Genomic DNA, 15,547 nt, shown 5'->3' on the forward strand with positions numbered 1-15,547 from the left:
CAGCTCTGTCACCCAACCTCCTGGTGCTATGTGGCACCTCAGACAGAAATAGCAAGCGTGACGTGTGTTTTGGTGCCAGAAATCTTAGCCTGCTGTCTTTGGGGGTATAAATAAAGAGTGGGAGGGGGGCACTGGTCCCTCTCTCTGTCTCCCGAGCTCTCATTCTTTCATCTTGCCCATCACTATTTATGCCTCCCAATGAAACATCTAACATGTAATATTGAACAAAATAGCTTTAGTTTGCTCCCTTAAGTTTAGAGCTTTGTCCTCTTATCACCTCTATCCATAAATCAATTTTTTTTATACTTTATTCAGTCAAGTAATGATATACTCCTTCCCTTGTTGGCTTTAAGACAATACCAGTCTTCTATCTGCTTCTCTGCAACAGCCTCTTTTTCTTTTCTCTCTCTTCTCGCCTCTTCGTGTCTCTACTCTCAGTTTGTCTGTGTGTAAATGAGAGCCTGTCTTACAGGTTGACACCTACTTGGGCTGCATGAGGGTATTTTAACAAGGCACCCCTCCTCTGTCCTCATCAGGCCCACTGCTAACTCTTGGCAAGCTGCTGCCTGCATGAACTAAATGTTCAACAGGGGATCAGCAATTTAAAGTGTACAAAAGATGCGTCCTTTGGTGACTTATTTTCCCCTGCTTCCCTGACTGACGACACTCTTTGCAGACAGACGCAGCATGGCAGAGCTTGGCACAGCATGTTCCCTACTGGACAGTCTATTCATGAGAGCAGAGACAGGCAGACGACAGAGAGAGGAGGAAAAAAAGGAAACAAAAGAGCAGACAGCTGAGCTGTAGCCATGGCTGCCCTGACGTCAGCAGACAGGGTTACCACACCCACGCCGTCCCCTGGAGGAGGCAACACCCATCAAAAAATAGCTTTACATCACAGCACGGAAGACTTCGAGGAGTATCTCTACTGGGTTACGCAACTTTTAGAATATGATTTTATGTGCTCCCAGTGTACAAACACACACAAGGACATTCGTGAAGATGTACCACCATCTACACACACTGCTGTAGAGCATTATTTATGACATCTGGGTACCAGCAGCATCTGTTCTCATGGCTTTGATCATGGAAAGGGTGCTGATCTGCCCTTTTGAATGACTTACTATAGTGTGTTTGTGTGTGCGCATGACCAGCCAACCAAGACAAAACCCACATGCACTTAAATCTAACCTCACCTCTCTTAAAACAATAATAACTTATCAGACACAAAATTGCAATGCACAGGTGTTTTGTAGTTAATACTGGCTGCACGGAGGCCAAGGTAAGTACAGATACGGTATGGTAGGAGATTTGGGGGTATATAATTAAAAATATGATAAATTTTAATAGCAGAACAAGCACAAGTATAATGGCAGACACTTAGGTCTTGTCTTTCCTCCACATTTTGACCTGTTGTCCACATGCAGACAGAGTTACTTTCAGGTCACTAAAAGAGAGATTTTTGAATGTGCCTTGCAAGGGGCAGATTTTTTTTTTTTTTTAAATTACTGTTTCTCTGTATCCGAGAGGACATGTAAAATGGAGTAAATATCCATTTATAAAATGCTCATGCATGTGTAGACAAGACCTTAATGGATCACTTGCTGTTTGGTGGAATCTGCTGAATTCAAGCAATTATTGAGCTACGAAAACTTGGTTGACTTTGGCTAACAGGCACATTTTTTTTGCTGTTGACATACGTCTGTTGTAAAATGTCCATGATGAAATGCTCATTGATTAGCTTTCAGTTACATACGTTCAAACCATTGCCTCATTGTACAATTTTGCAAATGCTCCCCTGAGCTGATCTAACATGGTACACCAGTTAGAGGATCCTGGATTTGATGTTATCAACTCAAATCGGGTACTGGATGAACCGACATTATAGGGTTGAGATAACGACATTTGTTACGTCTGAGAAAAAAAAAAAGTTTGTTTCCCCACAAGATAACAAGTGAAAAATCACTCTTTAATGCTGAGACAATTAACTTGCTGACGTGATCTCAAGAAAAGGAAAATATCAATTATCTACATTTGTTCTAATGCAAGATATTGGATGTGAAGCATACAGGCCATAGCTGGGTTTATTTAGCGCTGACAATTCAAAGTTCACTGACGGAGACAGACTGTCTACACTAGTTGCTAGGCAGACTTAAAAGCTTATAATCATGTAGCTCCCTTATCTTCCATACATGTGTGATTATGAGTGTTACATCTGTCTGAATAAGTCCCTGGTGGCTGACATAATGTCTTCTTGCTTGTCTGAGGCACGTGTGAATCTCACGTTCCTTCCTGCCTCTTCTCGCCCACATCCACCTGTCCCCTGTCCTGTGACCTCTGCCCCCGCGCTGCAACTCTTTCCTGACAAGCCTCTCATTCACTGGGGCTGCACTTGGGGGTCTACACTGAAATCCTCCGCATGTGTCAGTTGCTACTGCGACAGACTCAAAATAGATGCCACCGCCAAAGTGCCACTTGTATGTATGTGTGTGTCTCACAAAAAATGTGAACGGAAGAGTGACAGGACCACCCCGCTCCAGAGGTTAAACATAAAGGGGAGCAGACAGCCCGAAACTGAGCCGGTTTACAGCTGTTTGACAGGGTTCTCCGGTCCTTCTCTTTGCGTTATATAGAACGCTTCCTCTTGTTAAAAGTTAACAGTCCAGAGATATTTGCATGTCTCAAACAGCATGCATTTTAGTGTACTTTCAAGTTCTACAGTGTTTGCATTTTTCTCCTACTCTAAAGTGATGTTCCCTCACTGGCATCCACCTGCACCAGACATGTGAGTGCACGGTTTCATAAACAAGCTGGGGGAGATGGACACCTGTCTCGCAGTCATGACAAAACTTTAATGCAGACCTGACAGCAAAGAACGATTCAGTGCACCTCAGACACGACGAGTGCTGAACACCTGAATCAATTACATGCACAACATGGATTTCTAAGCTGTTCATCTACTGGGAGTGATGGTGGCTTACATTATGAATTTAGGGGTCAACCCTGTTAGGCCATAGGTGTACTTTTAAATCCCACCACTCTTCACTTCCATTTTCACCCACTTTATCGACAAAGTACAAAACGTCCCATCTGCTGCACTGCAGCTAGAGTCACGGCCCGGCTCGCTCTATCTTCGTCCACATGTCTGAACTGTCAGTGTGTCTGAGTCCCTCCATTGAAATGGCCATCTCGGATGCCGGTTGATGAGTGCAGCAGTATAAGAGGTGGGAGCATCAAGGACAGCCGGGAGGACCCTAAAGGGTACTTGAGAATTTCAGACCTCTCCATTAAAATAGAATGGGGCCCAAATATCTCCACTTTGAAAGACAACCCATGAGGCTCGCCTTTCAAAACAAGAGCAGGGTGCTCTCGTGGGATTAGCTGGTGTTGCCCGGCAGAGGTGACTATAGTGATCTATTTATCGTGTGACGAATGACCAATTTTAATTTGGTTTCAGCAGAGCGGTCAGCTGGGAACGACGACATGGCCCGCTGTCTGGCCTCTGGCCCATGCAGACATGTTCACTTCACACTTACACACACATGTTTAGCACCAGAGGAATAAAGTGCATTGAACAGCAAGAGTCTGCAGCCATGCGAGCAGCTCTGTGAGGCTGAGGCTAAATCCCGGTGGGAACATGCATGTTAGTGCATTTCATTGGCTGGACAAGAATGAGGCAGACCAGATAAAAATCATCCAAAAGTTAAATAGAAGCTGGAGTCAATGGGTTGCTTTCGCTGGGGCAGGCTGAGGGAACAACAGGCCCAGATGTCTCATGAGTGTCTTTGCCCTGCGGGAGGGACTGACAGGCTGAGACCCAGAGCAAATGGACAAGGTTCAACTTTCACATCTTTCCCCTCTAATATGCAAAAACTCCAGCGGAGCATGTGGAGGTGGCTGGCAAATGTTCAGGACTACTTTGTGCTGATGTGACCTTGTTGGTTTCACCGTGGTGATTCAAGGTGACAGCAAGCATCATTATTACTCCTGAAGCGGTCAAAAGACGATTCTTCTGCAATATTTTGTTGAAGTCAGATTTGTACTCAAATTAAGGCATGAAGGCAGCTTCACAAAAAAATGGAGCAGCAGTAAAGACGTTGGTATATATTGATGTTTGCTTACATTAAAGAGACAAAGTGTTACACATACTAAAAAAGGAAAGATGAGACCACTGCAGGGGTCCTGACAACAAAATAACTGTCTCAATCTCATTTTAAATATTTGTTTGATATATCCTTGTTTACTTTCTTCTCTTCTTTTGAGAGTTAGATGAGAAGATCAATACCACTCTTATGTCTCAACGCGAATTATGAAGCTAAAGCCAGCAGGCAATTAGCTTATTTTAGCATTAAGAGTGAGTCTTTCATGTCATCTTCTTGTCATGAGATGCTCCAGGCAGTCACTATGCCCTACCGAGAAATAGTTACAGCAAGTAACTCCTTGTATACAACTGGCTTATTACACTAACAGACAAACCAAACAAGCAACGGATCATGTTTTGATTACCAAACTAAAGCTGCTTGTCGGGACAGACTAGCTCTTCCGTCTGCTTCCAGTCGTTATGCTGATCTAAAATAAGCTGTCGACTCTAGCTTCAGATTTACCACACAGGCAGGAGAAGGGTATTGATCCTCTAATCTAACTCTTGTCAAAGAAGCGTTATTTTGGAAGCAGAGGAGGAGGTTGTTAAAAATTCTCACTTAACGAAAGGTGAGGGGTGAGGACCCATGCCTGTTTCTCTAAGGCCAAAAAAGCCTGATTGGTCCTGCGCATATAACTGTGTAATAGCAGAAGTTGATAGTTACATGTACTGTCGTTTGGCATAATCGGCATTTAATGACCCCTGCCTGGTGTCAACAGTGCAGTACAGTGTGGCTGTGTTGGGAATGTTTTATTAGCACATCCCCTGTTACACCCTACACATTGGAACTGACAAGGTACATTCCTTCATGGCCACCATGACTGAAGTATTAAACGCATCATCTGAAGAACGACTGACCTCAACGGAGGACACTTCAGGACAAATCTGGTGGAAAATCAAGTTTGCAGCATGAATGTGCCTCTAAAAACTGTGACATCGTGCTGAGATTCCTGCAGAACATTTCTGTCCATGCATAAAAGAGCTCTCTCAGCTTCACCCTGCAGTGTATGTAAAAAAGTCACCACTTTCTCGTCTTTTTCAGTTCTTACATCTCACCTGTTACAGCCTTCTTTACATATGTAGCACAAACGATTGCACACAAACCATGCAGCCATACGATGCTGTATTTAGAAATAATACTGTATAAACTTTTATGATTTTAGAAGCCGTCATAGTAATGACGTGACGCATCGCTGTTATAAATGGTTCAGTAGCACTGGGCTTAGCGAGGCGTGTCACCTGATAGGCTCTAATGGTGTTAGGTCGATGATGGTTACAGTAGGAGTGAGGTCATTCCTGGCTCCTGCAGGAGTGAGATACCCCGTCTGTGAATCTCAGCATTATGGTTAGAAATACTGATGAAACGCTGTGCGTAAATGTGTAGATGCAACCTGCAAAGCTGCAGGACAGAACACAAACACTAAAGGTTCCTGTAGTAATACACTATATGAGGACAGCATCTACTCTTTTTGTAAGATCGCATACACTTAACGGGCACAACCGGTCGACCTTGCTCAACAAAAACAAGGTCATAAATAATCCACACAACAACAATGCTCTACCGTGGGCCTCGGGGTGGCGAAAGACATGGGTATGACGGGACTATTTGTGGAGGGATTGGACACAGTGCGTGTATTTTCTGTAGTGTGAAGAGGAAGGCTACAGAAGGCATTTGACCAGGATATGATAGCATGTATGGAGGGAGTTAAAGGGCAGCTATGTGTCTGAAAACATATAGTAGTGTTGTCCCCTGTCTGCCTGTCTGTCTGAGTGTTTGGCTGGGGTCACTATGACGGGTCCTAATGTATAGTGCATGCCCAGACCAGCCCTGACTTCTTAACACACATGCAAAGAGACAGACTTTCAGTCTTCTTTTAACTCAGACACAGTGTAATCGTTCCTTTGTGAACACCATCTATCTGTCCTTCACATTGGCACCACATGTTCTATCTAAATACAGTCTTTGTTTCAGTGACATATCAATCTGTCTGTCAGTGTCTCAATGCATATTAAGGCGATGTCCCATATTTTTTATGTATGTTTACAACATGTGGGTTCTGCCATATTGGAAGAAATATAAGTCTGCCTAGCAGTTAGAGTGGTTGATCATGACAGCTTGATTGCCAGTCAAGTAAATTTGACAGGGAGTTAATTTGAATTCATTTTTAACCGATTTTTAGTCAGCTGTGGCATTTCTCAAGGGACAGTCTGTCAGTCAGTGCAACTCTTTGGTCCAGACTGAAACGTGTCAACAGCCACCATGATGATGAATTGCCATGAAAATCTGTTCAGACATTCGTTTTCCCCAGAGGATGAAGTCCACTGGATGCATTGTAACCCACTACGGTAATCCTTTAAACAGGCAACTGAGTTTCATGTAGACATGTGATGGACTGCTTTTATACCTATATTATCATCACGCTCATTCTCACCTTGAATCAGTACAGTAAGCACAACAAAGGCCCTCAGTCGGACATGTCACCACCAAATCTTTCACATTTGTCAACCACTTGCATGTATTGGGCAGGTTGGGGGGGTTGACAGTTGCACCTTCTCCATTAGCTCTGGGTCTCATTCCAGCCTGTCAGTCCCTCCTGCAGAACAAAGACACTCAAGAAGCATCTGTCTGTTGTTCCTCCAGCCTGTCATGTAAGCAAGCCACTGACTCTATAATGTATAATAGTCCCATAAACCTCAACTGTACTTTTATGTGCTAATTAGCAAATGTTAGCATGCTAACACCCCAAGAGGGTTAGGGTGAGGCTAACATGGTAAACATTATACCCGCTACACATCAGCATGTTAATATTGTCATTGCAAGCATGTTAGCATGCTGACGTTAGCATTTAGCTCAAAGCATTGTTGTGATTAATTACAGCTTTACAGAGCTGTTAGCATGGTTAGAGATTCGCTCAACAATCGGCCTTTTTTCAAGTGTAAAATGATTTTCAATACAGGAAGCTATGAAAAAGCCCAGCCTCGTCCATGTGAGTATCAGATACAGCAGGTTAGCGTTAGGCTGATATACAGTACGGTAAAATTAGGACAACCAAGAGAGGGTCGTACAAATATGTCCATAGCCTCCGTGTACATCATATGTTCCATGCGTGTCTGCCTACAAGCAACAGCTGCTGCCTAAGCAATACGATTGTTGGTTACCATATGGGTTAAACTTAGGGTGCCATATAGGCTGCAGTGCAAATTTAAATAATAAATCATCCATGGGCTTCTCTTTAGAAACCAATCCCAGTAATTTATTGCCCATCAAAATCCATGTGTGGCCCATGTAAGTGTTAACTGGGTCAAGAGAAGTAAAATTAAATCCACCTTCTGTAATGTGTAACTCATGTCTGCAATGAGAAACTTAAGCCTAACGATAAACTAATATTATGTTCATCCCTATTTGTCACGTCAGTAAAAGGAAAACAAAGGGAAACATAAACACGTACTGACCATTGAAATGTCCAATTTCTCAAGAACTGAAACCATGACATCATCAGTTTGAACCATGGCTGTGTTGACCAAGCCCCGCCATGTGGACAACACATTGACATAAATGTAGTAACAATGGTTGGAAGGAGCTGAGCATATTTTAGTTTGCAGATGTAAATTACACCCACAGTATCCAAAAGCAGCCATTTGACCATCCTGATCATTGAAGTTACAGAGCACACAGTTACATTGAAGCTCTGAAAGGACACTCAGCCAAAGTCTGGCTCATTAAACCGCGTTTCTAATTCAAGTCACACTCCAACTGCACACACCGAGCCTGTGGTTTCCTTCAGTTGGCAAGTGCTGTAGCTCAGCTGCATTTGTGGCAGTTGTCTTGGTTTTGGTTAAGTCTCCTCTTCCCTCAAACCTGAAGCAAATCTGTCCATTCAGAGGTCCACGCTTTAGTCAGCAGCAGTGAGAGTGAAGCAGGTAATCATGGTCCCACAGCACCTCTTGGCAGTATAACATAAGACCAAAACCACAAGGCTGTAAAAATAACCACTGTTCTATGTAGGGAGAGGCTTGAAAAAAATGTTATTTGCTCATGTTGTCAGAAGATAAATTAGAGAATGAATTGATTTCTGCGTATAGAATTACAAAGACATGTCATCTGGTTAGTTAATATTTACTGGGTAATAAATGAGACACTGGCCCTCAGTTTTAGTTTCTGCCTTTTTATATACGAGCCCCAACAGACTCTGCTCCTGTCACACAGGGATGAACCTGAACAAAGCTAATATTATAAGATATTTTAGGTTTTTCCATGTCTCCCGCCAACACATACAGGTTATGTTCACCATGAGCAAGTCTGTAAGACTCTTATTTTGTAAACGTGCTTCGTGGTAAGACAATCAAATACAATGATCTGCAGCACACACAGGGTCAAAGGTGAGGAGTCAATTATTGTGAAAAGTACGTTTTTACTTTCAGTGCTGTCACTCTACAGATCACATTTCCTTCTGCTGGACATAAAAAAAGTACAGGTGAGTGTTAAGAAGTTGTCTGACATTTAGTTACATAGGCATCTCACTTCAGCCTTACATGTGTATTACTGAAAATCCTTTAAATTCCTTTAAATAATGCAGAAATAAAGCAAGAAAAGAACAGTACATTCCTCAGCTTTAAATGCTGCTGAAAGATTTGGTGTCATGCATCCTGGACAGAAAAAATACCCAACTCGCACCTCAACAGCCTGTTAGTGCTCAGGGTTAAGGGACGACTTCATTGGTGCAACAGCGCCACCCTGTAGACTCTTCCGGTACACTGCATTTACACTAAAACCAGGACACATCATTGCAAGCAGCCTGTGCATTAGTGCCACTTCTGTTTTCCCATGTAATGTATTCAACTAGAAGAAAAACAGCCAATTTGTGATTTCAAATTATAGATAAACACCTTTAATAAGTTGACAAAACACCACAGCTACAGCACACAGACAGACGTTTGCTTTAGGTCATTCAGGTAGTGAGACACAAACAGTAAAAACAGTTAAATAATAGCAGCTGGAGCAAAAAGGGAAGAAAAGACCGTATGAGGACAGCTCGAGTTCGTCCAAGTACATGTCTATGCCAGTGCTCTGATAGTAGTCCTATCGAGAGTACTATGACAAGAAATAGAAATCCAAAAGTGTCTCTACATATATAGCCTAGTACTTTCCAGTGGTTCTGCCAGTAGCCTTTCAGCACCCAACGCCACTCAAAACAACACAAACACGCGCCATTATTAAAAGACTTTTACACTAAAATAGAGGGACTACAGTCTGTCTCCCCTTCAAATGCTGAAACATACAGTATGCACTCACGCACACGCACACACACACACACACACACACACACACACACACACACACACACACACACACACACACACACACACACACACACACACACACACACACACACACACACACACACACACACACACACACACACACACACACGTACAAACTCCAGTTTAAATAATTATTAATTAGGTCCTGATTACAATTTATTAACTTTTTAAAGCAGGAAGCAAGCAGGTTTGACCCTCTTGTAACTGGTACATAAGGTGCTACATTTCAGCTTGATTTTTTCATCATCACTCCCAGACAGAGAGGAAAAAAAACATACAAAAATATCAACAACGTTAACCATGAGCTCAAAACATCAGAGAACCAAGAGGGTGTCGCTTCATTTCAAAGAGGTTATTGGTATGTCACAGGCTGATGTAGAGGGCAGTGACAGATGGTAGTTTTTGGACAAATTGCCAGACTTCTTATGCTTCACTACATAACCTGATGCTGAGAGCGATGCATAACTACCATTACAGTATATTGCTGAGTGAAACGAGCTTCTCTTTGACAAAAGGCTTCATTCACGTGTTAAAGGTCCCTTGAAATGGCCTGTCACTTTTTTAGTGGTTTTAGGACAGCGAAGTGTGAGACATGACTTTATCCCAGTGGTAAGAAAATAATGTAGGAAAAATGGAGACAGCTATCAATGACCTTTTTGCAGACTAGCATCCAAGCACACAGCTGTGACCTTTGTCATTGCTGCTGCTGCTTTAGTTTCCTTTGTAGACGTGCAGGCTTGAACCTAAAGGTTGACAGGATCCCAATCAAAATTAAGACTACATTCAACTGGCTGGAGACCTTTGAACAATCCAAGAATATTCTGATATAAAATAGGTCAAATGCATTTTAAGATCATATTTGGCATAAGATCAATGGGGGAAAAATACACCTGGTGACACAAGTGACAACACAACACAGGTATTTTACATTTCACGGGACCTTTAAAGATGCATACGGTTTTTAGACTTTTTTGCCGAACTGATATAAGTTTAAGAACTGTAGAAGACCTGTAGAACAGACACCGCAGTGCAGTTGTCGTCACACCTCTGTCACAGTGCACTGTCCATCAGGACTACGTGAGCGGAGACTGAGTGCAGAGCTAGAGGGGCCCCCCCTTGGAGGCATTCTGGCTGGCTGCCTCTCTCTTAGCGGCCTTTGCCTAAGTCTTCTCCGTGGCATCGATTCCTCTCCCTCGCACTCCCTTTCCTCCTCACTCTCACTGCTGCCGGACGCATACTCATACGTCTGTGGCTCATCATCTCCTTCCACCTCTTCACCATCCTCTGGCTGGCTGATTAGGAGCTGGGAGAAAGACTCTTCCAGGGTTGAGGGTGAAGGAGAAAGGGGACTGGTAAGATGGCGCCCCAGGAGTGTTGGAGGTCTAACAGGTGGAAGAGACAGCATAATCCCAAAGGAAGAGGGCTGTGGTTGGCCTGTAGTGTCTGATCCATCAGCTGAGCTGATGCGTTCTGTTGCAACTGGGGTGACAACAGGTAATGCAGGAATGGGGACAGGTTCAGGATCCAACCTCAGTCCTGCGACTCCCTTCTTGGGGATATCTAAAACATCGCGCTTTATCTTGCGTCTGCGGCCATGCTCATTCCGGCGATACTGCACCATGTTCTCCAGGTCAGCCACATAGAGAAACCCTGCAATCAGCATCTCTGTGCTCTTCCTGCCCTTGGAGAAGGCCTCCTCCAGCTCACGGCTGGTCCTCTCATCATATTGCCACCAGCCATTGCGGCCCTCATAGTACCATACAAAGTCTCCACAAGAAACACCCCCTGACCCTACACTTCGGCTCACCCCTGCTGCTGCTGCTGCTTTCAGTTCATCGGGTGAGAGGAGAACCGGCCGCTCCAGGAAGTCCTCAGGGACTTCTTGTCTGCAGAGAGCACATCGTTTGCTGTGCCACGAGGCACCTTTCACGCAGAGGAAACAGAAGATGTGGCAGCATGGGAGGCGCACAGGGTGGATGCAGCTTTGCAGGCAGATGGCACACTCTGGGGCGCTGGTGGAGCTGGAAGGGTCTGTAGCACCCACTTCCTCTATCAGCTTGGAGGGAGCCAGGGCATTCACTGAACAGTCCACATCTCCTCCAAGTCCTGCCATACTGCAGAAAAAAACGTAGCATTAACACAAATCTGCCTGATGAGACCCGAGTGGTGCTGTAGCTCGTATGCTTAAAGTTAACCTGAATCCATATACAATTTAGTGCGGTTAAGACGTGACATGCGCTGCTATTTTGATTTTTGGGAACGCCCACGTACACAGAGCACAAGCTTATGGTTTCTACGAAAACTACACATCAGCGAAATCGTTTCCACATGAAGAAAATTGATGTGATAGAGAGGATTGGCTGGCATCCCTGAACTTAAACATGACCCCAACGATTTACATCTACGGCCTCTTTTAGCTGTCTGACAGAGCTAACGTTACCGATAAGCTAACGTCAGCTACCTCGCTATTTAAAAACAAATTCATACATAAAACACATTTTCCTGGGAGTGGTGCTAGAGGTTCGTCTGTTTAATATGAACTAACGCTAACAGAGGTACTGTGAAGTTTATGTCAGGCCATGTCACCTGGCGTATGCTAACGTTAACTGGACAGCTGCTATGGCATACACAGTTAGCATGCTAGCAGTCAGTGTGCTAATTAACTTTTCCATTAATATAACGTTACTCACCTGAACATCGGGATATCTGGGCGTCCTCAGCAGAAGCGCAGATGGAGAGATTTATAAAACTGCATTTACATTTGGTGATGAAGTTATGTACGCCAAGTAATGACGGCGTTATGTTGGGACATTGTTCCGGCCAAGCCCATCTGTCTTCAGCGCTCCTGGACTGGTCTAACGTCGTTGCCAATACCGATCCATATGTTCTATAGATCTAGTTCAGCTGTACGCAGAGTACGTACGTATTGTGCGTTAGTTTACGTATTAATGTTTCCTCGTAGGAATCATATGAACATAATGGGCAGACAAGAGAAGCCTAGACGATTAATAATTTTAATGTATGACGTTATATTTATTGATTTTAATATGAATACATTTTCGTTATGATAGCTTGTATTCACTCAAGCTCTGTTATACAGGGAGGTTTGATATTATTGCATATTAACTGAAAACTCTTGTGTCATTTGTTTACCATTTACTTTTGCCTTAATATGGGTTTGTGGGACTGATTAATAGGCTTTTTTTTTTTCCAGTGGACATTTGACTTGTTATGGTGGGAAAAGCACAGTGTGACTAATAACAATGGCTGTGTTCTATCAAGTTTCCTAGTCATGACAGCCTGACAGTGAGCCAGCATGCATAATACCAGGACCCTGAGACCAAAGCTGCTAAAAGAATTCAGATATCATTAATTTTATTATTTACAACTGTGCCTTTCCTAGTCTGATATGTCAAAATGTGGAAAACGCTTGAGTAAGCGTTGGCTCTGCAGTACATCGATGGATTTTTTTTTTTTTTTTTGTACAGTTTTTTTTTTTTTTTTACATAGAGTGCTGAGAACCAAAACAGTTTTATTGCAAATTTTATTGCAAGTAAGAAGACAGTGTGCAGGTGTCATCAAAGCATTGCAACGAGAGATAAACTGAACCACATTCAAGTGAGGCAATCAGTACGTAAAACACAAGTGGCATCAATTTAGCACGACTGTTATTCCTATGAAATGTCTCTGATTCAGCCAGAGTCCAGATAAGGCCAAGCAATGAATTTATAGATACACAAGAATTTGAAAGACCTTCATATTCATCCATCCCTTTCATTAATTTCTGTTGGACAGCATGGAGAAATCTGTTTTATCTTAGATGAATGCATCGACACGTTGACATTTTTACAAGTCGCCAGAGCTGTCCAAGTGTTTAAATCACCAGCCGTTGTAGAATGTGCAATAACAAGTTGAATATCTCTGCAATACCAACCGATAGTTTAGAGCTTATTACAGGCTACTTGGATTCTTTGGTCTCTTTTTGATAACACACTTCCTGATCTCTGACACATGTGGGCAGGGGTCACCAGAGACACTTGGGGGTTGCAGGACTTGTCGGGTACGTGTCTCTTCTCCCCTCCTGTAGGCCCGCGTGCTCCTTCTCCGAACACATGGACTCCAATCTGTCCATTCCCCAACCTCACAGTGCACTATGAGGAGAGCGACGGTGAGAGAGACACGCAGAGGTATGAAGAGTGAAAGTGTGTACGAATACAAATGAGACTTGCCTACTGACATGGTGCATTGATGTTGGTTGCATTTGACATCCCAGCAGTGCGGTAAAAGCTGGTGAAAGGGAATTTCTCTCACCTCGGGGGAGGCATTGCATAAGCTGCACGTCAGGCTCAAATTCCCTCGGGCAGGTGAGATGGCACTGGCCGTGGAGAAAGTACAGGTCTGCTCTACACCTCACACACATGTTCCTCCTCACACACGCCTCACAGCCTACGGAGCACTCTGACACAGACACAAACATCCGACATTGTCCTGTGGTTCCACAGCGGACCTCATTTCAGCGTTACAGGCACAGCATCACATGCACACTGTGAATGACAGGCATTAGCGCCGCGCTCCGTCTCACCTGTGCATTCTCGCAGTGCTGCGTTCGCCGTCACCCCGTTTGGACAGCTGTTTTCACATTTTCCTCGGAACAGGAAGTGACCAAGATGACAACGTGTGCAGAAATTTTCACTAAAACAGGCAGCGCAGTCCTCCTTGCACCCTGCAGGCCAGTGGAAAAGGCAACAAAACATCTTCTCATTTTCTTATTATTCCCTCAACACTGACTTTAAATCAGTTTGTAGTGCACACAGCAGGTATGTCAAGCATTACCCATAGCTCTGAACCAGAAAAATCAGTTGTTTAGCCAAACACAATAAAGCCATCCACCACTCTAAAGTCTCCTCTACAGAATCAGACAAAAGAAATGTAACACTCCTTCATGTGTTCACTGGTACCTACTCTTGCAGGTGCTGATGTGTGGAGAGCGCATGCCATAGTGACCCCTGGGACAGGCGGACAAACAGATGCCCCTCTGCCGCATCCCGTCCAGCTCCAAGTGGAAGAAGAGGCGAGGTTTACAGGACAGACAGCCATTCAGAGCCGAGCATGTCGCACAACCTGCCGGACAGAGTCTGCTCACTGAGGAGCTACCTGTGGATACAGGGAGATGAGATGTGTGTGTGTGGAGGGGGAGCTGAGAGGAAGATAGTCAAGGAATCTGTTGCATTTATTATGAATAATTTTACAAGCAACTTGCTTTGATGAGATCAGAGCCCAATAGGTAGAGGCAAGATTTCAAATTCAGTGTGCAAGAGGGTAAAACCAGTAGACATCTAGGACCTCACTGTTCCCTCACAGCTGAAATAGCAGACTTATTGTCTCCATGTGTAGTGTCTGCCTACTGTTTGCTACCTTCCACTGGAAAATGGGGCAAGTTAAGGTACATTTCACAGAAGCCATGTCTAACAAGAGCATTTGGTGCAGGTATGAGGACAAGTCATGCTCGAATACTCACGCCTGTATCGCAGAATCTTTGCGTTCTCAAGGCCTCTTATAAGATTCACAACGTGCAGAATCCAAATTAACGATGGTATCCGCATTTTCCTTCACCTTCAGCACGGCATGGATCCAGTCAGCACAGACACCTCGCCATCACATCCCGAATCCCATGATAGGCATTTCAGAGAAAGAAGTGAACTCATTCAAATGAGCCCACGTAGAGAGTCCGGTGTGGTGTGAGAGCACAGCCGAGTGCAGAGTCGGGCTAAATGTTTTCTTGAAGGAAAATCCCATGTGCATTCCATGAGATCACTGAAGCCGGCAGAATGCCATGAAGAATGCAAACAGGAGAGAAACCATCATATGATAGTCACCGCGCAGATCTAATGTAAGTTTGGTTAAGCTGCTGTGGGCTTGTCTGTGTTTCCCCACACACACACATACACACACACACACACACACACTCCCCACCTCCCCTCCCATGTTACCCTTCCTTCACAAGCCTCCTCCTGATCTGTTATCAGAACCGAGCACAGTCTCCTTACAGGACTGGAATAATAATACTGTGATTTCTTTCTTTTT

The 15,547-nt window shown here is 44.0% G+C and overlaps 2 protein-coding genes across 2 annotated transcripts; both read right to left on the reverse strand.

Moving 5' to 3' along the window:
- Window positions 1-9,005: 9,005 nt before the first annotated feature.
- Window positions 9,006-12,320, reverse strand: LOC139348182 (E3 ubiquitin-protein ligase rnf146-like). The gene is made up of 2 exons (XM_070988146.1): window positions 12,154-12,320; window positions 9,006-11,577 (listed from the first exon to the last, which is right to left on the reverse strand). The coding sequence occupies exons 1-2, from the start codon at window positions 12,159-12,161 to the stop codon at window positions 10,503-10,505; spliced, it is 1,083 nt and encodes a 360-aa protein (XP_070844247.1). The 5' UTR covers window positions 12,162-12,320; the 3' UTR covers window positions 9,006-10,502.
- Window positions 12,321-13,414: 1,094 nt separating this feature from the next.
- Window positions 13,415-15,331, reverse strand: LOC139347896 (R-spondin-3-like). The gene is made up of 5 exons (XM_070987745.1): window positions 14,982-15,331; window positions 14,426-14,617; window positions 14,046-14,186; window positions 13,775-13,921; window positions 13,415-13,614 (listed from the first exon to the last, which is right to left on the reverse strand). The coding sequence occupies exons 1-5, from the start codon at window positions 15,064-15,066 to the stop codon at window positions 13,415-13,417; spliced, it is 765 nt and encodes a 254-aa protein (XP_070843846.1). The 5' UTR covers window positions 15,067-15,331.
- Window positions 15,332-15,547: the final 216 nt, after the last annotated feature.

Source organism: Chaetodon trifascialis, chromosome 19, assembly GCF_039877785.1.
Source record: "Chaetodon trifascialis isolate fChaTrf1 chromosome 19, fChaTrf1.hap1, whole genome shotgun sequence".
Classification (NCBI taxonomy): domain Eukaryota; kingdom Metazoa; phylum Chordata; class Actinopteri; order Chaetodontiformes; family Chaetodontidae; genus Chaetodon; species Chaetodon trifascialis.